The 27950-nt window shown below is 40.9% G+C and overlaps 1 protein-coding gene across 1 annotated transcript; it reads left to right on the top strand.

The window, feature by feature from the left end:
• Positions 1-20131: 20131 nt before the first annotated feature.
• On the top strand, positions 20132-26793 carry fzd4 (frizzled class receptor 4). Its single transcript, XM_026293314.2, has 6 exons — positions 20132-20827; positions 23779-23916; positions 24108-24494; positions 24627-24772; positions 25340-25587; positions 25739-26793. The coding sequence occupies exons 1-6, from the start codon at positions 20564-20566 to the stop codon at positions 26155-26157; spliced, it is 1602 nt and encodes a 533-aa protein (XP_026149099.1). The 5' UTR covers positions 20132-20563; the 3' UTR covers positions 26158-26793.
• Positions 26794-27950: the final 1157 nt, after the last annotated feature.

Raw genomic sequence — 27950 nt, 5'->3', positions numbered from 1 at the left:
ACACATGTTCACACACTCACACTCACACTCACACACACACACACACACACACACACACACACACACACACACACACACACACACACACACACACACACACTTTCTTTCCTCTTGGGGACTTTACTTTGACTTACATTCATTTTCTGGAGATGTACCCTGACCTTAATGATAACTGCTATTTGTCTGACCTTAACCTTCACCCTAACCATAACTTTAAACCAGGTTGTCACTCTGAAATTCTGTGATTTAGGTGGTAAGGACTGGTAACTGGTCCTCATGAGGAATGCCAAGCCCCCACGGTGTGAGTGTATAAACCAGTTACACTCCTGATTATCTGAGTAATACCAAGCGTGCATGCTCGCACACAAATAATTCATAAGTGTGTTCATTTAGAGCTGCAACCACAGCTCTGCTTCTCTTTTCATTTCCTATAATCCCCTTATTTCTCTCATGCGCACACAAATAGTCACACAGCAGGAGCAGCAGCACTGCTCTTTCATTATGGAGCTGTAAACTTCAGAAATCTGGTTAACATGCAATAAAACTCTGTTTTTCCACTTAGCCCTCAGCTCCTTTGCTCCCCTTCTTCCTCCTTATTTGTCTTTACGAGTAAACAAAGAAAGTTGCTCTTGTTGACAAAGAATCATTCTCACTGCTTAAAAAAATGCCACCCACATTCTCTTGGCAGGAGCTTAAATAAATACATTAATTTATTTTTTAAATCCCAAATTACCAGCGTTTACTTGAACATACAGAGCATTTAAATAATAACACAATCTAGTTGAAAAAAGTAGATCAGAATAGTAGTTTAACCTACTATTGATTTTTGCAATAAGGGAAAACTGCATATTCAGTTGTATATTTCCATTGTCTTGCATCATTTCATGTTTGTCTATAATAAGAAGCATAGTGTTAGCTGCCCTCACTACAAAATGACCATGTTTACTATATATTGTGGATAAAGTCCTAAACACGGGTCTAAATGCATAGGGACATAAAATCCAGTTGAAAATTAATTTGAACTGATCTGATTCCCAAAAAAAAAAAAAAAATATGCACATAGCAGAAAAGAGAGGGCTGAAGTAAAAAGACAGAGCATGAATGTGTTTGTGTGTTTCTGTGTAGATGTTTATGTGTGCATGTGTGTAATTGATAGGAGAATTTGGCCCAAAGCGCAGTATGACCTCACTGCTTGCCTGATTTCTCAGCATTCACAGTTTTAACACGAGCTTAGGTTCAGGTTAACACAGTAAGCTAGAAGGCACATACACACACAATCAGTCTTCACCATTCCACCACATCTTTCAACCGATTAACAAAGGTAATTTCCACAGCTCAGACAAACCACAGTCTAATTCGGGAGTACAATCCTTTGGCTGTTGACACATGGAAACACACACTTCCAACAGCAGAAAAACACACATGCACATTAACGTCTGCTGCAGAAACACATGGGTCTAAGTACGCCCAGATTACATCTTAAAACAGCTATAACTTGTGGTGTGGGATAAGTGCTGATAAGCAATGACTGTGACCAGTGAAACAATACACAGGATAAGGCAAAAAAAAGAAGGGGTTAAAAAAAAAAAGTACAGCAATAAAAACCAGGAAAGCATTAGATTACAACCTCCTTATTTATGGCAGGAATGGGGGGCCTGTGTACCTACTGCAGAAATTAAAACAAAGAAGAGTAACTATAATCTTTGCAATATAAATATTATTTAAAATTCACAGTGCATTGCATCTAAATCATCTGGCTGAAACTGACCAACTAAAAAAAGAAAGAAAGCAGAAACAAGGTGCCAATGCACAGTCAGGGCTTGGCCCCCTAGAAGGAACATTTTGTTTTGCGTTCATCTCTTGTAAAGGCACAGATGCAAGTACAAAAGCAAGAACAGTGACAACACACATAAAATAAGATTTACAACAACCTGGGATCTAGTAGAGAAACAGAAACAAGGGAATTAAAGAGTCCTGAATAAATGAGAGTGAAAAACACAAGATCAAGAGATGCGGGAACGCAGCCAAAGACCTGCAGGGTTTGAGAGGCCTCGCAAAACTCCCTTTGGCTCATAAGGTGAGAACAAGAACCCTATATGAACTTGACACAGTTATCCACGTGTGCATACACAGTGTGTATGAGCAGATGGCAGCATGGTTGTACGGCTGGCAGTCATGTTTACTTTCTGTTCTTTGTGATCCCACCCCCACACCCACCGACCCACTTTAGACACTGTTGGATGTAATTGCTCTCCTGTAGTGAGCCAGCAGTGGAGTCTGTGTATGGTGTATGTCAGAGTTCACATGTTTATGCATGCTGTGTGTGTGTGTTTACACCATGCCTTGTAATTCTATAAAGCAGCAGATATGGTTTCACTAAAAATGATAGACTGGCAAAGCGTTAAGACAAAGAAGAGGACGTGTTTTTATCAGTCTGAGTGAGTGACTGGGACGCAAAGATAAAGAGAGACAGACACGTCTCAGAGTGTCATTAGAAAACAAATATTGCATCCAGTAGTGAGTTGGGCAGAGCCAGCTGGACAGATTCCCAGCCTTTTGATTTATGGAAATGTACTGAGGTGAGACAGAGGAAAAAGCCGCTATAACTCAGGGAGAGAAACAAATACATGTGCCATTTATACAACACTAGTCAAAAAACTATTCTCCTATCCATCATAGAAGATATATTAACCAGCAAGCTTCAGATTGTCAATAGTGGAGAAAAAGTGCCATGATTTTAGAGGGAAAACAGGAGATCTCTGAGGTAAAAGCAAAGAATTGAGGGGTAATTATTTCTGCTGCACAGATTAACAAACCCTTTGTCTATCAGGAATGGAATATAGAAACACAAAAAAGCAACCCCTGTGGAAGGTACATATAAAGCTTTAAGTCTACAAAATGGTGATACTCCCACTTCCAGTTGTTAGACAGATGTTAGCATTGCACAACTGACTACACAACAATTAGCAGAAACTACCTCAACACAAACCTATTTGTTGTTTATTTGGTTGTTGTTTTAAGCTACACAGATACACACAGACCTGGTCTATGCAGAAAACATGCAGACACCAGCCAAAACCTTTACACACACACACACACACACACACACACACACACACACACACGCACACACACGCACAGAGGAGAAGAAAACATAATGGACACAACAAGGATAAGGTGAAAAGATGAAAACACAAACCACAGTCATGTCCACCCTAAAGGCTTACTTTGACAACACATAATTTATTGGCCTAACAGTCACACAAAATCTCTTTTTGACAAATGGCCCTTTTTGTAAATAGCTCCCAGAGATTTTGAAAAAGCTTTAACAAACACAGACAGCCTAATTCATATCTGCAGTAGTCTCAAGAAGCTAACATTTTCACTGATTTGGCCTCTTTGCAATGCTGAGGTTTTAACAGACATGTTTCTTTATTTCTATTACAACCATAAAACACTCGTGATTGTAGGTCTCAGCACAAACAGCACAGGGATTAGCCTTGTGAGCAGCCTTTATCCAGCCTTAATCATCACTTCACTACCGCTTTTCACATCTCAGTATGGAACACAAACCTTTAAGAGGAAATCAGAAAATGTGAAATGTACATAGAAAACTTAAATGTATCTGCTGGGCATGGACATAAAGACACAGGGAGAAAATAGAGCTGCTGAGAGCAGTAAAACCGCAGAAAGACAAGGATACAGAGCCCAAGAGAGTGAGTGAGAGAGAGTTGTTTCCATTTTTTGGCCTGGGCTCAGTTGGTAGTACAGTACATTTTCTCTCTGTGGGTAAAGAGAAGGTAGGAGGCCTCCTTCACTCTCCACTAATCACACTTAATGATTCAAATGGGCCCGAGACATACCTTTGAAATCAAATCCACTTACAACCACACAAAAACACACACATGCACATGTGCAAACCAACAGCCATAGAACGATGCACAACACTACATGCACACTTTCACAAAAACTAATGCACGTGCGCACACACACACACACACACACACACACACACACACACTTCTGGAGCACAGCAAGTAACTCTGAGGAGAGGAGATGAGATGGCACGAGAGAAGAGGAGGTAACTGAAGAAGTGTGTGTTTGCCTTGTGGATGTTTCCAATCCATCAGCAGGCCTTTAACTGGCCACAGCTAATTGCTCCTAATGACCTCACGTGTGCACTCACACACACACACAAATCCACACCGACAATGTGAAAGAAATAGTTAATATACACACATTCAAGTAGCACATGTACAAGAAAAAGAAACTGCTCCAACTGGTGAACATAAATCACTAGTCTGTCAAAATGCATGTTTGTGTGTGTGTGTGTACCCTACAGCAACATCAGGCTCCTATAGCGGCATTTCCTGAAACCTCTCCACAGCAAAAGATATCCTCTTTCTGCCCCACCCCCAAACACACACACACAGTGATTGTAGTCAAGGTTTCAAAAGGGTAAAGCATTAGTTTCCTTATAAATGTGTAAATACAAAGTGTGAAATTGTCCTCGACCTCCAAATAATGGGTTTGTTTCTTAAAACCATTAACAGCAAAATGTGCAAATGAGGCAATAATTAAAAAATGAATTCTGATGAGTTCTAATTATTAGTCAGTATTTGCACTAAAGGAACACTGTGGACACCAGATAGAAAAATACCTCAGACCTGAGTGAGACCAAAAGGACATATGGACTATTGATACAAACAAAGGTGCAAATTCAAACAGGAATACTCCTTCATAAACACACATTTAAGCACATTCACGCATTTACACACACATTGTACAATAATCAGAGAGCCTTTAGGTTTTTCCCATAAACCCTGTAAGATGCGTTAACATATTCAAAAACGTGAGTGCATGTGCATGTCTATGTGTCTATGTATTTCCTTAACCACCCACTGCCTATGTGAATGCACACTCATTAGAACATGCACAGGTTTGCATTAAGAACAACACTCCTGGGTGGCAAACAACTAAGTGGACACATGCAGAGCACTCATACCATATTGCTAGCACTGAAGGCTGTCTTTCCCTCTCTCACTAATCACTTCATCATGGATTTTTATGGTTACTAATATGAGCTGGTACACAAAGCATGTTTCTTCAAAACAGACCTTTGGGTAAATATAAACACTCTAGAAGGTAATAAAATGGTTGGGTGGCATTATTTATCATTATATCATTCCTGATCCAACTGCCAGGCTGAAACTCATTTTTGGATAAACTAATCATTTAGACTACAAATAAACAATGAGTGTCTTGGTACAGTTTAAAAATGAATTTCTAAAAGTATTTTGAAATATCTGTAGTGATTTAAAACGGCTTCAATAATAGCCTACGTTTAGGTGACTGTTGAATTTTTAAGGCATTGCAAGAAATTCTACTTGAGACTAAACAGACTCTTTGGCCCACAGGGGTATAATAAAACATGGTGGGTTTCATTAATGAATTCACTGTTTTATGTTTAAAACAAGCACCCAAAGGTCCAGCTCATGAAACCATTTGGAAAGGGATTAATTGTATCATTTGGCAAGTGCCTCTGGAAAAGATTTCACACAATGCACTGCCATACACCTTTGTGTTTGAGTTTCTAGAAAACTGTTTTGCAACAGTAATTACTAGGAAATTATAGTTAGGTAAGATTTGTCACACATTTTTATTGGTTATGCAACTAAAAGGTTCAAGATAAATAAACAGTTTATTGTTGTTTAGTTTACATGACTCCAGCTTGTAGGAGAAAAAAATGTCAGGCAAAAGTAGCAGCGTTGAATGGACTTCGCAGGAGATATATATACAGTGGGTACGGAAAGTATTCAGACCCCTTTAAATTTTTCACTCTTTGTGTCATTGCAGCCATTTGCCAAAATCAAAAAAGTTCTTTTTATTTCTCATTAATGTACACTCAGCACCCCATCTTGACAGAAAAAAACAGAAATGTAGAAATTTTTGCAAATTTATTAAAAAAGAAAAACTGAACTATCACATGGTCATAAGTATTCAGACCCTTTGCAGTGACACTCATATTTATCTCACATGCTGTCCATTTCTTCTGATCCTCCTTGAGATGGTTCTGCTCCTTCATTGGAGTCCAGCTGTGTTTAATTAAACTGATTGGACTTGATTAGGAAAGGCACACACCTGTCTATATAAGACCTTACAGCTCACAGTGCATGTCAGAGCAAATGAGAATCATGAGGTCGAAGGAAAACTGCCCAAGGAGCTCAGAGACAGAATTGTGGCAAGGCACAGATCTGGCCAAGGTTACAAAAGAATTTCTGCAGCACTCAAGGTTCCTAAGAGCACAGTGGCCTCCATAATCCTCAAATGGAAAAAGTTTGGGACGACCAGAACTCTTCCTAGACCTGGCCATCCAGCCAAACTGAGCAATCGTGGGAGAAGAGCCTTGGTGAGAGAGGTAAAGAAGAACCCAAAGATCACTGTGGCTGAGCTCCAGAGATGCAGTAGGGAGATGGGAGAAAGTTCCACAAAGTCAACTATCACTGCAGCCCTCCACCAGTCGGGGCTTTATGGCAGAGTGGCCCGACGGAAGCCTCTCCTCAGTGCAAGACACATGAAAGCCCACATAGAGTTTGCCAAAAAACACATGAAGGACTCCCAGACTATGAGAAATAAGATTCTCTGGTCTGATGAGACCAAGATTGAACTTTTTGGCGTTAATTCTAAGCGGTATGTGGGGAGAAAACCAGGCACTGCTCATCACCTGCCCAATACAATCCCTACAGTGAAACATGGTGGTGGGAGCATCATGTTGTGGGGGTGTTTTTCAGCTGCAGGGACAGGACGACTGGTTGCAATTGAAGGAAAGATGAATGCGGCCAAGTACAGAGATATCCTGGAAGAAAACCTCTTCCAGAGTGCTCAGGACCTCAGACTGGGCTGAAGGTTCACCTTTCAACAGGACAATGACCCTAAGCACACAGCTAAAATAACAAAGGAGTGGCTTCGGAACAACTCTGTGACCGTTCTTGACTGGCCCAGCCAGAGCCCTGACCTAAACCCAATTGAGCATCTCTGGAGAGACCTGAAAATGGCTGTCCACCAACATTCACCATCCAACCTGACAGAACTGGAGAGGATCTGCAAGGAAGAATGGCAGAGGATCCCCAAATCCAGGTGTGAAAAACTTGTTGCATCATTCCCAAGAAGACTCATGGTTGTACTAGCTCAAAAGGGTGCTTCTACTCAATACTGAGCACAGGGTCTGAATACTTATGACCATGTGATATTTCAGTTTTTCTTTTTTAATAAATTTGCAAAAATTTCTACATTTCTGTTTTTTTCTGTCAAGATGGGGTGCTGAGTGTACATTAATGAGAAATAAAATGAACTTTTTTGATTTTGGCAAATGGCTGCAATGACACAAAGAGTGAAAAATTTAAAGGGGTCTGAATACTTTCCGTACCCACTGTATATATATATATATACACACATACACACACACACACACAGGACATGGTATATCAAACACACTCTTACACTTGAACAATGCGCTGTTCCATTTAATCAGCTTGTTCTTTGGGTGTGGATTTCCTTTAGAAGTTTAGCATATGGCTAGGCCTGGGAATGGGGACCAGTCTAATTGAACGCACGAACACTCTCTCACACACACACACACACACACACGCACACACACACACACACACACTTACATCTCCTTGTGTTGAGTTGAAAACCGCAGGCCTTCCGCCAAATTGCAGTCAGAAAAAATGGCTACAGCCTTGCTAAATACACTGTGGTTTGTGGTAGCAGTAGCACTCAGTAAGACAAATAAACACACTGGTCCACAACCACCATCACGCTCAAAGAGTGATTCTGTGTCTCTGTATACACATATTAATACATGGCCAAGTCCATGCATCTCTGCATGTAACTGCACACCTTAGTATTTGCACACTATTAATGCACAGACGGGTCAAAGTTCCAGTATGTGTGTAGAATTGAGTGTGTTGAGTCACAAATATCAGAGCCATAATGATACTCCCCTGCCAGGATAGAAAGAAAAAAGAAAGAGCAGGGAAAATAATAGCTGTTCACAGTTTAAAAAAAAAAAACCCAAACTATTCCAATAAATATGCCCCCAGTCCTCATCTACCGCCCCTTTTTTGCCGCAATCTGCTTTTATGGTTGAAATTAGTCCTCCCTAACCCCCTGACAGCACAATAAAACACTCTGCCAGGTACATACGCTTATACTAGACCTGGGAGAGAGAACAGAACAGAGAAGAAAGAGACAAAACAGACTAAGATGGCCATAAGGAAAGCAAGAATGGGAACAGGAGAATAATCAGAGTGAACGGAAAAAAAAAAACAGTGAGCAAATAGGTGGGAGTCCTAATGGATGGCTGGCAAAAGATTTAAAACACACAGAAAAGTAGAAAAGGAAAAAAAGGAGAATAAAGTTGGGGAAAAACGACAGAAAAAAAAGGAGGGCAGATGAGGAGAGAAACAGAACAGGAATGACTTTTACATCTGTGCCAAAAATCCCTCTGGACCTGCACATACAGAAAACACACACAAGCATATTCATCCTTGGCAATGTACTGAAAACTTTACATCCTGAAAAGCATATAGAGCTGAAAATACTGTCCCCATGGAAAGAAAAGGGGGGATGTGGAAAAATATAAATTCATGGAGGCTGTTGACAGCAGCCAGGGAAACATGATGATAACTTGCCACAAGTGACCTCATCAGGGTCAGGGGTCGCACTCCCTGAGAAAAATAGCATGAAAAAAGATGAGCTTACTTGTGAAAATTGTATGAATAATTAAATGTAGTGTAAACATTTTTATAAATGTGCATTCATATTTTCAAGCATTTTTCATTGGCCTTGGTTGTTTAATGAAATGGAATGTAATGAATGTGGTTTTGCAGTGAGTTACTGGTGTCCTAAAATATTTTTTATCTTGTAAAAACAAGATGTCAGCTTCTGGGAATATTAGTTTCTATCAAGTTGGAACCAGATTTATTTTTTTATTTTTTTATTGTGGGAATAAGCTGACACACATCTTGCTAGGATGACATATGGATCTTCATCATAACTTGTCTCCACAAGTTAACATCATGTTCTCCACATCTTTTGAGACGTAAGAGAGTTTGAAGAGTTATGTGGTTACCAAAAATGGAAAACTATGCTAAAGATGACGCATTTGAGGATGAAATACAAATTTGTTTTAACCGGTTCATTGAATGAGGCAGTATCTTATGAATTCAGTATGATTATTGGACTCTATTTGGTCACATACTTGTGTTTGTTCCACTGGAGGCATGTAAATTGGTAGATTTTGTTCATCTGTCCAAAGCTCCTTTGCACCTGTGCAATGTTCCTGTAAAAAGCTAAGATGTTTGGAATCAATTGCACTATATATCATGTCTTTGAAAACACATCGTAACATATTCTGCAGAGACTCCTTAAAGTGTCATGTAGAAAAATGTCCGAACCGAAGTAGCATTTTAATTTTACCTTGGTTTAAAAAGTGCTGCATATTTGCATGAAATAAAAGATGGGAAAATATGTATCTATAAAATCTGTCAGATCCAGAAGCAGCATAGTAAAGACTGAAAACATTCCTGAAGCAGTGAACGAGTTATTTAATATTACAATACAAATCACTGAAACAGAACTTCCTCCTGTCCTTTATCAATTGTTTAACTTTTAACCCAACAGTGTCACACCTCTGCTCTCTCACATCATCATCCCGCAGTCACAGCACAGTGAATACACAGTGCTCTACATCTGCGGCAAACAGACAGGGACAAGTGTAATTGTGGCTTGTGGTTTGGCTGAGCATTCAAACGGAAAAGCAGCTTGTCCACATCTCTGTCTGTGTGTCAGCAAGGTCCATTTGTCTTCCAATCTGTGCACGTGTGTGTGTGTAGAGAATGATTCAGCACGCACATAGATTACGTCTGTCAGCCACTGTCTGTGATAAAGCTGCTAGTCTTGAGACAAAGACGGGACACATGGACACATAAAACCCACAGACACACACAAGTCAAACCACAGTTGGGCCAAGAGGACCTGGTATGGTGAGAATGCTACGGCAGGCGCCCACTGCTACAACAAACATGAATAAGCTGGTTGTGTAAACCATTTTCCCAGCACGCACGCACACACACACACACACACGATGGAAAATGCTGTAAACTGACATGGGGTATCAGAACTGAACACGTACAAAAGTTGATGCTGTACATACGAGCATTATATGCTCAAGCAGGCATATTAACCAAAAACAAATAGCAACAGATGGACACGCAACTCTGAAAAGCTGTTGTCAAATTCTACTGAGTATTTAATGTAATCTATTTACAATTACTTCAGACAAGTCAAGCATAGTTAAAAACATGATCTGCACATCCAATAAATGTGAAGTAAACTTAATACAAAAGTATCACAACACTAAGCATTCTATTGTTTCAGTTGTTTGTCTGTGTGTGTATGTGTGCGCACATTCTTTTGGCGTTATTCTTATCCAGTCTGAATAAGCGGCAAGAAAACAAGAATTTGACTGTTGAATGAAAAGTGTTTTGTGTGTGTGTGTGTGTATGTGAGCGCAGCAAACTGAAGGAAAGGATCAACAGACAGACCACATATCAAACAGCATCTGTGTGTGTGTGTTTGGTTTGATTTTGACCATGCATACAAAGCCAAACACCCACTCCCTACACTCCCTGTGTACACTTAATTTTAACAGTTTTATGAAAATAGTACACAATGCACGCACGCACGCGCACACACACACTCACACACACAAACAGCCACATTCTGTGAAACTGACATTAACAATAGTGTACAAAGGTTATCTGGTGAATATCAACAATCACTCTGATGGAAAACTTGATTTTAAAAACCACTTTAAATATTTGGATTGGATTCTCTTGAGGTTTTATGTTTCTACTCTACAGTATTTCACACACACACACACACACACACACACACACACACACACACACACACACACACACACACACACACACACACACAGCCTCACTGTGTGTTTTCAGTGATTAAGTCACAGGACACCATGCAGGCTGCCAGTCCAGTTCTCAGGAGTACTTTGTGCTACAGGGCTATGTGGGCTAGTCTGGGCTGGTATAACCTGAGAGGCTGAATGTGACCTCAGCTGGTTTATATTTATTGCAATATACACATGACTTTTGAATAATTCCTGACATTTACCTAATCATGTGGTCCACTGGATGTCATGTTATCTAATTTGTAAATAATAAATATGCATACAACCACTGGTTTGTTCAGGACTTTGTTTGTGTGGTTAATAAAGGAAACAAGGATGCAAAAATGATTTACTGAGAATAGTTTTAGTACAAACCTGACTAGACATATTGTATTCCAAGGTTGGAGCACTCTTGGCGATGTGGCTGCATCTCAGTCTGGCTATGATTATAAACAACTCTATTAAAGCAGCTATTTAAACCCTCTATTCAATAAGATGTATCTTCTGTTCCAAGTTGCACTGGGTGCTTGGATCCCCAGGATACCTGCATCCTAACTACATGGGATGCAGCTCGACTTTCTCTTGGATTAAAGGACTGACACATCAAAGTGATACACTTACCTACTAAAGCTTCATGGCCAGATTGAATAATTGCACAACTATAATTATGCATCAGGAAGGAAAAAAGCTTTCATTACAGTAAAAACTGCAGCAGTAGCAACTGGTAAGGAAAAAGTGTGCTGAAAAAGTTTGGCCTCATTTTGCTTAAGTGCATTACATTTCTGCAGCACAGGTTTTGTCACATCGGTCAACAGCTTGCTTTAGACATTTTCAGACCAAATGGTTCTACTCCAGGAAGAACACCACTGATGAACAGACCCAAGAGCTACAGACCTTAAGGGCCTTTGTTCTGTTTTCATACACACTACCAATAGGAACGCTGATGGTTGGCATAGCAATGTCATTTCTGCAACAACGCTAGCAAAAATGTTCATGTTAAGCCTTGACCCATCAAGATCTCTCTGAATTATTTGTGTTGCATGGACTCAGTAAAGCTCAGATTTCAGTGTCATTTCATTTGGTCGAGTTTTTTTATGTCAAAATCTGTTGTTTACACTACTAAAACGAACGTTTAGAATGGATCATTGCTGCATTGTCTTAAGTTAGTGTTTAACTTTAGTGTTTCAAGTTGGGATCCAGCAATCAGGCAGAGCATTTTGAGAGTGCCACATAATATCTGAATAACAATCTCTATAAAAGTTGGATATTATTCAAAACATTAGCTACAGATAGTCGCCTGACTTGCCCACAGTGTGGTCAGACACGAAGTGTGAGTTCAGTATAGAGCTAAAGAGATGAGTTCCGTTTGTGTTGGTCTGTATTCCCACGGCAGGGCCAGTGTTTACTCTTCCTCTGGAGACATGAGTTCTATTTCAGGGAGTGGAGCAACAAGATGAGGAAGAGACAGGTGCCAAGGAAGTCAGCATAGAAGTCTTTGACTAACAAAGTGAAGGAGAAACGGATGATGGCGTGTTTGCAGCAAACAGCAGCACAGAATAGAGCGCAATGATTCATTCTTGACTTTCGAGCGTTACAGTTACTCTTTGAGTCGAACCACATAAAGAACATTCAAGGAGTCGCTTCTTTCTATTCTCCCTTTGTCTCTCTGTGAGTGCAAAGTCCCAACTTTATATCTCCGAAGCAGTTGCTCCCTCTTTGCTCTCTACATATCTCTCACTGTGTCGGGAAAACGAAGCAGCCACCTCCTTTCTCTATATACTGTAAATCATTCTCTTCTTGATCTCTTTCTCTCTCCTTCTATGCACAGCTGCTTGCTGGATGTCAGCCCTTCTCCTTTCAACACAGCAGTTGACAGAACATTTCCACTTCTTTGTTAGAAAAGGCACACACACATATATATGTTCTTGTCACATATTTCGACCACCTTCTTAAAAAGATTTTTTGTAAACACTACCTCAATCAAGGATTGTGAAACAACAATATTCAAGCCACACACAATTTGTGAATGAGCTACACAAAGTGTGTACTAATACTGAAGATGCACGTGTGTATGCATTTGTGCAAATGCTGGCAGCTCTACATTCTCATCAGATGGTGTCACAGTGATCCTGCAGAGTCCATGGAAGACTTATGTTCCACAGACGCACAAACACACACTCATGCTGAAGTGGTTCCCACATGAGTTTTGTCAAGTAATGATCATACTAGGCAACTGTACACACTTTCACAAGAAGGTGCAGTATATTAGCTTTGTGCAAATGATCATGAATATGTTACACGTACAAGCTGGGTATTTGCAAACGTTAATTCCGTTCATTTAGGTCACTTTCCAAACAAATCTATGTTTGCTGAGGTATTCCACTGATCCCTGTGAGGTAACTGAAGGCTCCTCTGCAATTCAGTAATTCACTGTAGTAATACACTGCATTAGTGCATAACAAAGGCATGTATTCATATATAAAATACAGTTCAAGCATACAGTGAGTGCATGCACAACCACCCACACGAAATGCAGTAAGCAGGGAAATAAATCAGTTTGTGAGCAGGGCTACAGAGATCCACATTATGTGGTTACTTAGTTACAGCACATTAATAAAAGTCATCTCCGACACCAGTCAGAGGAGAAACAGCTGTGTCTGCAGAAGGTCAGGAGGAAAAGGAGAACCACTCCCTAATGTGCAATGTGGATGAGAGAGTGTGTACTGTATGTGTATATGCTGTATTGTAGCTGAGCTTTTACATGGTATATTTCCCTTCTGATTAATTGTGAACAGTGACCACAAAAAGAAATCAGTTAAAGAAACACGGAGCAGACCCAGCAGCTCCCTAATTAGTTTGCCCAGCCTACTTAGTTGGCCTCTGTACTGATCATATGCTTTGCTCAGATGTTTCTAATTCACTAATCCTTGCTGCCGTGATGTTTCTATTAATCGCAGAAATCTGCCTTCAGCTGGTGGTGCAGATGTTTGATGGATGACAGAAGATTTTATTTGGCTACTTTTTCTGTTGTGAGCCAAATTCTCACCCACGCAGTCATAATCAGCACTGGGGACAACTTTTCCAAGCGAGCACATCCGTCCATATCCCAACTGGGCCACTACCACCTGCTCATTGGATTTCTGAGAAAAGCGCATCAGCTGCCCTAGGCTGTGAGATGGAAGTCTGCTGTTACAGACAAACTGGGTTACAGGGGTTAACTCTCCAACAACAGGCCGATTTACAGCCACAGACAGGAACCATCTATCAGCACTCAGTTACTTGTCACCAAATAGGCCAGACAGGGCCGCCGCGGGCCAAAGTCACAACTGTAAAGAGTGCCTTATAGAATTAACATTTCTGGTGTATGGTAGCATCCTGCCAATGATGGTCAGCACATTATGCTGAAGTTATTCAATACAGCTTGTGAGCCGATCATACATGCAGACAAACCAATTTTGAGACATTTTTTTCCATTAACCTCAGCCTATCTGAGACAATTTATAAATGTGCTTTTACTGCATAAGTAGTGTACAACCACAAGCAAACAAGCAAATAAAACAAAACAAGAAATCCAGATGATGCTTATTATCTGATCACCCAGAATTTAGTGCATAGGATGAACTACTATCCTCTGTTTGTGGTTGGGAGAGAGAGTGAGAAACAATAACAAAAGTGCAAAGAAAATCAAAGCCAGGCCTAGACTTTTCAAGAAAGTCTTGCTTTGCACTGTTCTTTCAGAAAGTTAAGGATAGTGAGTTAAAGTTAGAAAAATGGGAAAGGATGGGGGAAAAAAAAAAAAAAAAAAATCAATGTTCCCTCATATGGTGCAATAAAACCAATGAGTCTTTGCCGTCACTGTCAATCACATATAGATTTAACTAACTGGATTCTGAAACAGTAAGAAAACAGAAAGAAAACCTAGAAATATTCTAGTATGGCTTACTGACAAATCTTAACATAAAATAATTCTTCATCAAGTAAAAAAATCTTCAGAAAATCCTCATCCTCATGCAATTTGTAAATTTATATAATGATGACATGATATGGAGCACATTTTCTGCAATGTAATTTTATGGATCTAATTAAATATCTGACAGACCAACATACTTAATCTTTGGTGCATAAGTCCTGTACAAAAACATTTATTAATTAAGTGAATTTAGTTTTAGCAATTTACCCTGATATGCATAAAAACAACCTCAGCTGTATACACCATCAGCAGCAGCAACATAAAATTAAAGTAAATGGAATATACCCAAACTAATTGGTCTAGTTGATGAGGACTTTGTGCCTGCATGGAAAAAACAAGAGACCACATAATGGCTAATAGAAGAATGTGTTGGGACTCTACAACTACAATAAGAAACAGCGGAAGAGCAGATGCCTGACTGCTTTAAAAAAGGAAGGATGTAAGTATGGGTAGAGGTAAGAGGTGGATTTAGAGACCAGGTACCAGAGAGTGATGGAGGAGAGTTAAAGACAGCCTGTGGTTGTGTGCTGATGCATTGTACTCTTCATTAGGGTAACATGAGCCCACAGTCCCAGAGGGGACAGATCACCTGTAGACCCCACCACCACCCGCCCACTCTGTTCTATCAAACTCCCTCCAGCTCTGTAAATACATGACATGTTCTCTCCCATCAATCCAAATATTCATTTTCACATACACAGAAGCTTAAATCTACCAAATTCATGGAAGTAAAGCCACACAGGTTCAGCCACTGACTCCTGTATGCTGAACATTTACAGTTATGCACACTCACACCATTCCAAGGAGTTGGCAGCCCTATTAATACCACACTTCAAGGACTAAGGGATTGGGCATGGGGCCATAAGATGCTATCTGGTGACTGATCCACACTTGTGTCTCTCTTTCTGTCCTTGGGGTACTGCCTTTCACTCTGCCTGCCAAGCTGAAAGGTTAGAATAGTTACGTTCCCACAGCAAGACCAAGTTGGCCCTAACAGGGCTGTGGCCAATCTAACATGTTTATGTATTTGTTTAAGAGGAGAAGGGCCAGTGTACTCCACATGAAAGAGAACCACATACTTCAAATAAGGAGTTGCACTTTGAGTCCCTGTCAAACCTTGTACTTGAACTTTGAATTTATTTGTGATGTTTATAAAGGTTTCATAAGATACAGAGTGGAAAAATGTTCTCATGCAGCAAAAGCAACTTCCCTTGTTATTTCCTTTTGGTTGTTTTTAAAACCTTTTTTACATTTTGTAAAACAACTCAAAATTCTATGGAAAATGAATCAATCACACATAGTATGAAGAGGTCAGTAACAAAATCTATAGCTGGTATTAAATCATTAATAGGCGCTACGTCTACACGAGTACTGTAGCTCATTTTAGTATTCACTGAGATTTATAGCTGTCTGCTCAAGTGAAGCTACATTATTAATAATCCTCAATCAATTCCTTAACATTTGCATAAAGACTATATGCGTTTGAGCCAAGATGAGAGCATCTTTTATTATTTAGTGGATGCAGATGAGTCTATAATTCCAAATGGTCTTTTTCCAGGATCAGCTGATGACAGTTCAATCCCATAACTCTGTAAAAAAAAAAAAAAAAAAAAAAAAAGAAAAAATTCCTTTAACTTGCCTCTTATCCTTAAATCCTCTATTTAGAACTAAATCTGAATTAAACAAAGCTGGTATTAAATTATTTGCCCAGCCAAGGTGCCTCATGTGGTCCCTAAAATGCTACACATTCTGCACATATTTTTTTGTTATAGTGGAAGTAACAGTGACGTAGAACGAGGATTAGAGAAGTTAAGACTTATGGGGAGGTTTGATCTCAGGCCAGCACGGGCACATGTCCTTCCAAAGGGAGGGCTCTTAACCATTAAACCATCAAAATGTGAGCAAGGGCTGGTAATTTGGGAAGGAAAACCACACCGCTGAGCCCTTTCTGTTGGCATCAACATGCAAAAAGAATCACGTGAATGCTGTGTCGGAGGAAACCGTATGGCATAGATAATTACAAAGCCCTGACTTGACTATTTTTGCTTGGCCTGCTGCAGTTAAAAGCAGCACGACTGCAAAACATAAACACACACACACACACACACGCACACATATACACACACGAATGTCAAACAGTATGTCCTTCTTAAAAATTAAGTCTGAAGTTTAATCATCTGATGTTGCAAAAGCTTTCCACATGAAATTTGTGGGTAAACAACATTACCCACCATTTATTTATTTTAACAAAGACAAACCAACAAAATATGTCAAACTGACTGTATGCTATGCACACCAGCATGTTATCAGCACAGTTGACCTGATCGCCACTATCAGTGACACGTATGGCTGAAATTCCTAAACCTTCTCATCCTCCCACTATCCACACAATGTTCTTAATATATTTTGATTAGTTATTTACTGTGTGCAGGGTCCAACTCTGCAGCCTGTTTTCCATAAATCACCATCAACTAGTCAACATAAATGTTTACATTACGATTGCACTAACTGGAACATTGGCAGCCTGATTTCCTCTTGCTGCTGATTGCTGGGTTGTGCAAAGAATTAGGATGGCCAGAAAATATCTCTTAGCGGAATCATGAAAAGCTGAACCAAATGTTAGTTCAGGCAAGTAGGTTTTAAAGGGCAGCCTGGTTGATTAGTAACTCAGTGGTTTTATGGCTAAAAAAGTAACTGAGGTCATTACCCACTCAGTGTGATGGTCATTAGTCTGTCAATTCCAACACGTTGTCTGCTCACCCCTGCTATTCACGCTCTGCTGTGAAAGTAAACAGGGGGGACGGAGTGTGCTGGTGTCTTGGGCTGATAATGTGCTGCAGCAGCTCCTTGCCTCACCCTCCCTTTGCCAACTCCTCTCCTGTGTATCTACTGTTGAAATTATTGCATTTAAAATGAGTTGACTTGCTTAAAGTGCTGCAACAATGATCCAAAAAGGATCATTTTTGGCCTAAATGGTCATAAGTGATTGAATGAAGCTTTGGTTGGTCACAGGTTTCTCCACCCCCCCTTCTCTCCCACCTCATGTATATTCCACCATTGAATGTTACTTACCTTGTGCTCTCTCTCTCCCCTAGTTTGTGCTCTCTCCCTCCCTCTCTCTCTCTCTCTCTCTGTACCTTCTGCAGGTGTCCCTGGTCCTGGAGCTGTTTATCGCTGATGTGCAGTTACTGGCCCCACCAACTTGCAGTGTCTATTTGTTGTTTATTGTTGCTGTTCTTTTCTCTCTGCTCTATCCACTCACCCCAACCGGTCGAGGCAGATGGCCGCCCAAACTGAGCCCGGTTCTGCTGGAGGTTTTTTTCTTCCGTTAAAGGGAGTTTTTTCCTCTCCACTGTCGCCAAGTGCTTGCTCATAAGGGAATTGTTGGGTTTTTAGTTTTAGTTTTTGTAAAGTGCCTTGAGATGATTTGTATTGTGATTTGGCGCTATACAAATAAAATTGAATTGAATTGAATTGAATTGAATTTCAGGTCCTTGTCCATTCTTTTACATGCACATGTGCGCATACACACACACACACCCCTGATAACCATCAGCTCCAGGGTACACTCTATTGTTTCAGCTCAGTGCTAATTAGTGCAGGTCTTGACCCTTGGTTCAGCCAAAGAGCAGCACGGGGGGATGGTGTGTATGTGAATGTGTGTGAGCTGAGAGAAATTTGTGCTGGGGGTTGGGGATAAGGTTTACTGGGTGGAGAGGTCATTGCTGCTGCCAATCAATTGTCACACTGGATATGCCTAAACATCACAGTATAATCCAGGATGGAGAACACAGCAGCACATTGACTCCGGCAAACCAGATGACTCTATGATTTAAGAATTTATGTAACTCCTTAAAAAAAAAAAAGTCTATCTTCTTGTCTGGCTCCAACTCCTGTGTTGGTTCCCTAAATGTCTCTGCTCAATAAGAGATTAGGTTTGAGATGAAAAAGGGGCACACTATTTAGGGTTCAGTCACCCTTCCTCTCTTTTTGTAAGAGAAAGTGTGTGTGTGTATGAATTTCTGTGTCATGTGTGGAATGTCAATACCAAGTCTGTTATCTCACCCAAATGTATTTATCCAAAATGATCTGACCAAAACTAACACACAAAAGTAAATAATGCCTGGACTCTGAACATGACAAGTTAAATAGTTTCCTTTTAGTCTCAGTCAAAAGACGCATATAGGTTGAAAGAAAATGGACGAGACACAGTTGAATAAAAAAATAGCCATCTCTGCATGAGATCATGTCTCATTTGAATGTTGTTTCAGTAAAACTCTAGGCGAAGCATTTGTAGTGTTTCAAAGGGTTTGTGGAGTTCTTACGTTGAGTTTGATTACACCTGGCAGATGCTTTAAGAGCCTGAGAATTGAATAAATCACTTGGAAGAGGAAACACAAACCAAAAAAAAAAAAAAAAAATCCTTGAGCTTTCCTCCTCCTCCTCCCAAATATCTGCAACAAATCCAGCCACTTTCTCACCCAAGTCCACTTTTTACGACAGAGAAAAGCCAAAACAACACTCTTCACAGCTTGTTTCATGCTGCAAAAGAGAAACCTTCTCCCAGGGTGCTGCTTGCAAACAAAACCTGTCCAAGATGTGCATTCATTGCAATGCAAAACAGATTTCCAATGCCTCAGCATCACTTAAGACCCTACTTTCAATTACAATGTCATGAGCACTTAGTGCTGATGGGCCTTTAGAGGAGGGGAGTAGATCTGTGGTTTCAGACAGCCTTAAAAGACCATTAGGGACTTTAAATACAAAATAACAAACAAAACAAAACAAAAAAAAAACGCACACACATAAATCCACTTTTCAGATGCTTATTTTCTAAAAATACAGCCAGTAAAAATACAGGCAGGCCACATCAGCCAGTATAAATACAGGTTATAGATACTGTCGAATTAGTTGGCGAACGCTCACTGATTTTCTTTGCAGGAGGAGAGAGGAGAAGGAGGGAACAGTGAGCAAAATGAGGAAATAAGAAAAAAGGAGATGACACAGAAGGAGGCAAAATGGTAAAAGAAAGGAGAGGAGAGACGATGAGGGGGACGGGAAAAGAGGGGAGAAGAGGAGGTTCGCTCATCTATTTTTCTCTTGGCCCCGCCCTCCTGACCAGGGGTTGGTCAGGGAAACACAACTCTGGCGCACGGATTGGTCGGCTCTTCTCTGGACGAGCAAAATAGTCTCTCCTCGCAGACACAATAAAGTTTAGTGCTGGACGCTTGCAGGCAGTAGGCACAGTAACACACCGCTGCGCTCCACACACAGTTCCTAACGGGAAACATCACCAGCAGGACTGCAAGATATATTCAGCTGTATCGTTTTTTAAAGATCCAAAAGCACACATTTCTCTACCTGAAGCTGTGCGCTATAAATTACGCACAGATCTCGCAATGATCCGCTGCTGTTTTCTGGATGTTTTAAAGTATTGAATGGCTCGGAGTGGGAAATAGCCTCCTAAACGTACGGACTACATGCGCTCCACTCCTACTGGACTATAAACAGGCGCTGCGGGTTCCAGGGCGACCTGACCTAACTTTGGATTTGAGGATATACTGACTGTGCCAATATTTACGGAGGGTCACCCGGTCCGCGCTGTCGAGGTGACCATGCCCCGAGTGACGGTGCCACTCGCAGGAGCAGCTTTGCTCCTCTTGTCCAGACTGATCGGTCCGTTCTGCGTGGTGCAGGCTTTCGGCGATGAGGTGGAGGAGATGACCTGCGACCCGATTCGGATCAGCATGTGCCAGGGTCTCGGGTACAACGTCACTAAGATGCCCAATCTGGTCGGCAACGTGCTTCAGTCAGACGCCGAGCTGCAGCTGACCACGTTCACGCCGCTCATCCAGTACGGCTGCTCCAGTCAACTCAAGGTACCGGATCAATATGATGATACACAATCAATGGCTTGACTGGGGTACAGGAAATTAGTGTTAAAAGCGCGCACTGGAGCTGTTAACGCACAAGCATGAGCAAATTTAGGAACAGTAATCCTGCTCTGAAAAGGCACAGCTGAGTCCAAATACTCTGCTATATTTGTTTGCTTGCGTGTGTGTGTGTGTGTGTGTGTGTGTGTGTGTGTGTGTGGAGACGGAGCAGGGAACAGAGTGTGGTCCCAGGGCACATGACAGGGACCTACTAGTGCACCGTCCAAACTCAGTGCAAGTGATAACGAAGGAGCATAATATGTGTTGATTCATTCCCATGGAGTTAAAATAAGCAGAGGGATCCATGCCTTCCTTCCTTCCTTCCTTCCTGTTGTGACAGGCTGTCATGTTGATTTCAATGAAAATGCCCCCTCTGTCTGTTGACATTCTGAGTTCATAACCCCACACAGTAACAGCTATATACTGTACTGTCTTCTCATTGACAATGGTGCCCTCAGTATCATAGGACAAATGCTGCTTGTTTGCTTCATGTAAGGAAAAAAAAAAGAGATTGAGATTTTATTTTAGACTGTAATTGGAATGACTGAACACAACACAGAGTTAATTTCTAGAAATATCAGAGGTAATTTTTTCATCAATTGTATGCAATCAAATATATCTGTATTTAGAAATGCACTGTCTTGCATGCATACAAACATCCCTACGTATCTGGATACAAAGACATGCAAAGCACTTTCCCAGGGGCTCTTTGTGTCACTATTTGATGGAAGTTGCGAGTCTACAGTCCTGCCTAGAGTGGTATATGATATTTATTGCAGTGTCACAGTGAATTTTTGCTGTGGGCAGAAAGGAGTAAAAAGGAGTAAAACCGATAAGCACCGTATCAATGTAGCATAAGGGGCATTGGCATGCATGTGGGTAAGACAGCCAGGGGGCAACTACTGCAGAATAAAGCCAAACCCCCCCCACCCCACGTGCACACACACACACACACACACACACACGCATATATATATTTATACACACACACACACACACACACACACACACACACACACACACACACACACACACACACACACACACACACACACTGAAGTGGGTGGGTGGGTGGAAAGGGGAAAGGGAAACCATATCCCCTAACATTTTCTCTAATGGGAGGCTTCCTGACTAGTAACCAGAGCAGCTTTTAGCAGCAATGTGACAGTACTCAGATTACCAACGGTCAGGGAAAACACCCAGAACATGTTACACTGCTGCCACTGGTAGAGTATGTGTAACTCTGTGAGAAATATCAGAAATTGTACTGCACTAATTATTTTTAGTCTTCTGCTTTTAGAAACTTCTGACTGTGTCAGTGGACACATAAAAGCTACTCACATTTGATTTGGAAACTTTGCTCATCTAATCGAATCACAAATTATTCCAGACAACTGTAATAAATGTGGCTCAGTTTGGGAACAAAGATTCACTATTTCTGCTGTGAAATTCAACATTGGCTCCAGATCAGCCAGTGTTCTGCAGAGATAGTCCAGATACTGATCAGAGAACAGCGTAACAAACTGAGTTTTAAAGGAAGTTCCCTTTGATTCCGATTATGACATTGCATACGTCACAGTGAAGAGGTTACTGTAGCACAGCTTAGGCTGATAATAAAAGGCAGCTCTGTTATTTGCTATGGTAGAATACAATTAATTTATCATGGCTGTCATTTTTATACTGACAGACACATTTTTTTTTATGTTTACTTTGCAAATAAATTCTCACAGAAAGTAAGTGTTGTACAGCGTTTCCCCACATTTCCCAACCTTGACACCCTTCTTGGATTTGTGTTTCCTTTGGGCTCCATTCAAGGGCTGATTTCAAGCTGGGATTTCTCTATCACTGGATCAAGGCCACAAGCCCAAAACATTTTGTTCTTATTATGGTCCAATAAACATTTTGGTATTTTTGAGATGAAAAATTGCAGCAAACTGTTCACTCCAACACGTTTTTGTATTTAAAGGCAGTTATGACCCACTCCAAGTTCCCAGAGCGTATGTTTGTTTTCTTTACCTGAAAGTAGCAGAGTTTAATATACTTTCTGCTTCTGTGTATTTTCATATCATGTGCCTGGCGCAATTTTACACTCTGGCTTCAAATAGATTTTACTGTAAAGGCATGAAATCACTCAAAATTGCAACCTTTTGTAACCCCAGAATCAAATGTGACTCCAGACTGTTCCTTGTCGTTATAACACTGACTTGGATATCTATTTCAAAACCATTGCCACAGGACAGACAAAAAACTGAACCTTGGATTAGGAAGGACTATGAAGCATTACACTGCACATGCCCTCAGTGTTGTTTTTAAAAGATGCAGACCTTGGAGCAGGCTAATGTTAGGCTGCAGCGTCTTGTCAAGTTGTGTAGTTTCTCATAAGAAGTGAAACTTAAGTCCTATAACTTGAAGAGCTGATGCAATGTATTGAAAGTAAAGGCAGGGAAAGCAATAGGATAGTGAGTGGTATATATGCAAGTAGATACAGGGTATAAGCATCTACCAGCTGTAATCCTGTTGAAATATATAGAAAGACTGGCCCACAGTGTACTGACAGCACAGTCTCTACTTCTTTAACAAACACTACAGCACTGAGATGCTTCAGTTTGATTTTATGACTAAAACAAAACAGCATATTGAAATATGACATAACACTGTTTATTTCACTCTCATTTTCCAAGTTCCAAATGGTTTTCTCTCTTACATCACTCACCCATGTATTTGTATGTCTATAAAACACAATAGCTTTTATTTTAATATACATACAGTATATACACAGCACATCACTCTCACAAAACTACAAACGCTCTTCATGCTAAGAAATTTGACCAGGCAGAATCTTGTAAAACACACCAAAAGCAAAATGTTTCTAATCTCTTACCTCAAATCTTTTCCAGTTCTTCCTGTGTTCAGTCTATGTGCCGATGTGCACAGACAAGGTTCCCATGCCAATTGGCCCATGTGGTAGCATGTGTCTGTCTGTCAAGAGAAAATGCCTCCCAGTGCTCCACGAGTTTGGCTTCATATGGCCTGAGGTGAGTCACATCATCACAAGGACAGCCTGCACAAATAACAAGTCTAACTTTAGTGTGATACGGAAAATGGAACCTAAGAAGCCAGAGTATCAGTACGCACTGTTTTTAGTAATACACAACATTCATTTCATAAACAAGCAAAATAAAAAAATTTTTTAAAAATCCCATTTACTATCAAATCCCCTCTACAGGTTCTCAACTGCAGCCTCTTCCCACCTCAAAACGACTACAACCACATGTGTATGGAGGGTCCAGTGGACGAGGACTCGCCCTTCCAGCCTGTCCTCCATCCTCCCCACCAGGAGGACTGTCAGTCTCTGGGCTCTGCGCCTGACCAGTACACCTGGTTGAAACAAACTGATAGCTGTACTCTGCAGTGCGGCTATGACAGCGGCCTCTACCGGCGAGGGGCCAAAGTCTTCACAGACGCATGGATGGCGGTGTGGGCCGTGCTGTGCTTCCTCTCGACCACTCTGACGGTTCTGACCTTTCTATTGGATTCACAGCGTTTCTCCTACCCTGAACGCCCCATCATCTTCCTGTCCATGTGCTGCAACCTGTACAGTGTTGCTTATCTGGTAAGATAGGCCTTTACTTACTTCATAGGCATGAATAAAATTTAGCACCTTAAAAATGCTTCTTTTCTTGTACGTAATAAAAATTGTCATCACACCTCATTTCCTTTCTTGTTCTCCTCTGTCATTTTCTAGGTACGGTTGACCCTGGGGAGGGAACGTGTTTCCTGTGACCTGGATTCCACAGCTGTACCAATTCTAGTACAGGAAGGGTTAAAGAGCACGGGCTGTGCCATAGTTTTCCTCCTGCTCTATTTCTTTGGCATGGCCTCCTCACTTTGGTTAGTACAAACACACACTTTATATCGTATCAATCCTTCATCCTCTTGTCCCAGTTCGACCATTGTCACTAGCAGATATGAATGGACTTTGGTGGAACAATTGGAACACAAGACTCTCATCCTGTTTTCTTTAAGGTTTAACTGTCCTCTCTCATAACCTCTGTACTAGATAAGATTAATTTCCCACATACAAAAGTACCTTTTATAAAAATGCCACCTTTTGACTTTGTGTTACACTACAGTCGTGGTGGAAACACATTGCTGTTTCAGCTCTTTTTCTTCCTTTTCACTTTGCCCTTGTTTTCCTGTTCCTGAAAATCAAGAGATTGAAAATTTGAAAAGACTTCAGTCTCTTAAATATAATCACAACTTTCTATTATGTAGCTCATGACTATCTGCTGTCATGATGACCTAAACGTTTCTGCCAGTTTGGCTATGATAAATTATTGAAATGATTCAATAGTAAACCACAGATCAAAGCATCTTGTTTCCAGGAAAATTTAAAAAAGGAAAACCTGATCATTATACACCTCAGTAGCGTTTGCCCCTTTTTGCTCTCTCTTTCAGGTGGGTGATCCTAACCCTAACCTGGTTCTTGGCTGCTGGACTGAAGTGGGGCCATGAAGCTATTGAAATGCATAGCTCCTACTTCCACATAGCAGCCTGGGCTATCCCGGCAGTTAAAACCATTGTCATTCTCATAATGAGACTTGTGGATGCAGACGACCTGACTGGACTCTGCTATGTTGGGAACCAGCAGCAGGAAGCGCTCACAGGCTTCGTGGTGGCTCCACTGGCCACGTACCTTCTTATAGGTATTAACAGCATAATCATACAGTATATTTATGTCTTTGTATGGCACTTTATGTCATTCAACTGAATACAGTGTGCCTACAGTTTACATGCTTTCTTTAACATGTACAATCAGTTCTCTTCTTTAAACTGTTGTTCTCCTTTACACTTCAGGGACCCTGTTCATCTGTGCCGGCCTCGTGGCTCTTTTCAAGATCCGATCCAATCTGCAGAAAGACGGTGCCAAAACAGACAAGCTGGAGCGTTTAATGGTGAAGATTGGAGTGTTTTCTGTTCTCTACACTGTCCCAGCATCCACTGTCATTGGTTGTTATCTCTACCAGCTGTCTCACTGGGTGGAGTTCAGGGTTAGCACCAGGGACTCGTATATGGCTTCAGAGATGCTTCGAATCTTCATGTCACTGCTTGTAGGCATCACATCAGGCATGTGGATCTGGTCGGCAAAAACCCTTCACACCTGGCAGCGCTGCTCTGCCCGCCTGCTAAGGGACAGCAGGGCGAACCGAGGAGGCAAGAGAGCACCAGGCGAAGGCTGGATCAAACCGGGGAAAGGCAATGAGACAATGGTGTGAGGAGGAAGGGTGGACGGAAGCGAACTTCGACTTGCGTATCTCTCCTTTACAGAAACTCTCTTCCCTAAACAAAGGAGACACAGGTCAGAGAATTTAAAGATGTATCACTATATTGAGATGAGCAATGTGATACAGGAACATAGCAGGCGTTTCTCAAGGACGCCAGTGGATGTACTGGCATCAGAAAAGCTCATTGAGAGCATAAGCATGCCTCACCCCCTCAAACTCACTCTAACAGGGGATAAAAAGGAGAAACTGAAGATGACTGGATCGTACATCAGCAGCAACAGTAGCCTCTCTACCTCTGTTAGACTAACCCTTTGCCTGGTGAGATAGAGAATGCAAAAAATGAAAGAAGGAGAGACGGAAAAGGGAGAACACATGCATTAATATGCAGATCAGACAACAATAAGCTGTGTAGCAGCATGTCTACCTCTCTGTCTCTCTTTTCTCTAGAGGTGCCAGCAGAAGAGACTGAACCTGCTGGACACAGTAAAGCCTAACACTGCCGTGTGGTTTAGGGTCTTTTGAAGATTAAACTTTTACACTGGAGGGTCCTGGTGCAGATATTATACAGATGAAATTTCCCAAAAGCATCTGACACTTCTACATGAGGACAGTTACAAGACAATGAAATACTAGACCAAAAGTAATGAAAATATGAAATATGGCCTTATATCTGCAATGACTTTACATCTGAATATCTTTGTAAATTATACCTTTTGTATAATTAAAAAAACATGTAATTTATTTGCGTAGACATTTTTGGGAAACCAGCTCTAAGCTGTAATAATGCACTATAATTATATATATGTGTGAAGGGTCTGCTTGTCACAAGTGCATAACCAGGAGTGCCAGAGTGGGACTAATATAGAGAAATCATTAAAAGCTATATTAATATGCACAGAGCCATTAACAGGGAAAGCGTGTGTTTTCAGTGACACTGGTGCAGGAAAAACTATTAGAAAATACTGTGGTTTGTTGTTCAAATGTGTAAATTCAATTCACAACCACTTTTCTTACAAATATTGTGAAGGCTGGCTGACAGAAGGATAAGAGGTTATGTTTATAAACTGGCCTGCACATTTAAGGTAGTGTGTGGTAGCTACAAAGTCAGACTGCAACGAATCCTGGGAGTACCCCAATGGTGCCTTTTATTAATCCAAAAATGTCATGTCTGGGAAACGTAGGCCAGTGTGTTTTACCTCTGCAGTTTTTGAGGGGCTCAGCTAACCTCCAGTGATGTGCGCAGTTTTGCAAACCCTGTACTGTTTGCACTCTTGAGTTACTGTGAACATCGGGAAATTGAATTATACTCTCTGGCCTCTTTTTCACACATCAGACATGGGGCAGGTTAAACAGTTACTTAACCACTTGCCAAGAGACACGTGATGCAATAAAAAAACAAAACAAAACAAAAAAAAAAACAACAACTCATGATCACTGACAGGAGGAAAAGAAACACCAGTAATGAGAGAATATCTGTCAACATTTGAATGTCTGCATTTGTTTTCAGTCTGTGTGCATGTATTTTCTTTATCACTCAGTTCAATAAGGCCATCCAAGAATCATAATTGAAATTGGCACTAGTAATTGGTCTGTCTGCTCTTTTTGCATATCTATATATCTGTCTGTCTGATGCTCTCACTGGCCCACTGCCTGCCTGTTTCTCTTTAACCTTGTCTTCTACATCATGGCTCAATTCCCAGACAATCAGGTCATCCCTGGAAAGAATTATTGTACATTACATTTTTGACGTTTGAGGATGATAAGAGACAAGGTTTCCATTCCTT

Source organism: Mastacembelus armatus, chromosome 13 (genome assembly GCF_900324485.2).
Source record: "Mastacembelus armatus chromosome 13, fMasArm1.2, whole genome shotgun sequence".
Taxonomy (NCBI): Eukaryota; Metazoa; Chordata; class Actinopteri; order Synbranchiformes; family Mastacembelidae; genus Mastacembelus; species Mastacembelus armatus.
This window is presented reverse-complemented; position numbering and strand designations above follow the sequence as displayed.

Bases quoted from the DNA above. Each gene is read 5' to 3' on its own strand.
- fzd4 (XM_026293314.2), top strand. From the start codon at position 20,564: ATGCCCCGAGTGACGGTGCCACTCGCAGGAGCAGCTTTGCTCCTCTTG. The intron at 20,828-23,778 runs GTACCGGATCAA...AATCTTTTCCAG, and splicing joins GCTGCTCCAGTCAACTCAAG to TTCTTCCTGTGTTCAGTCTA. The intron at 25,588-25,738 runs GTATTAACAGCA...TTTACACTTCAG, and splicing joins GGCCACGTACCTTCTTATAG to GGACCCTGTTCATCTGTGCC.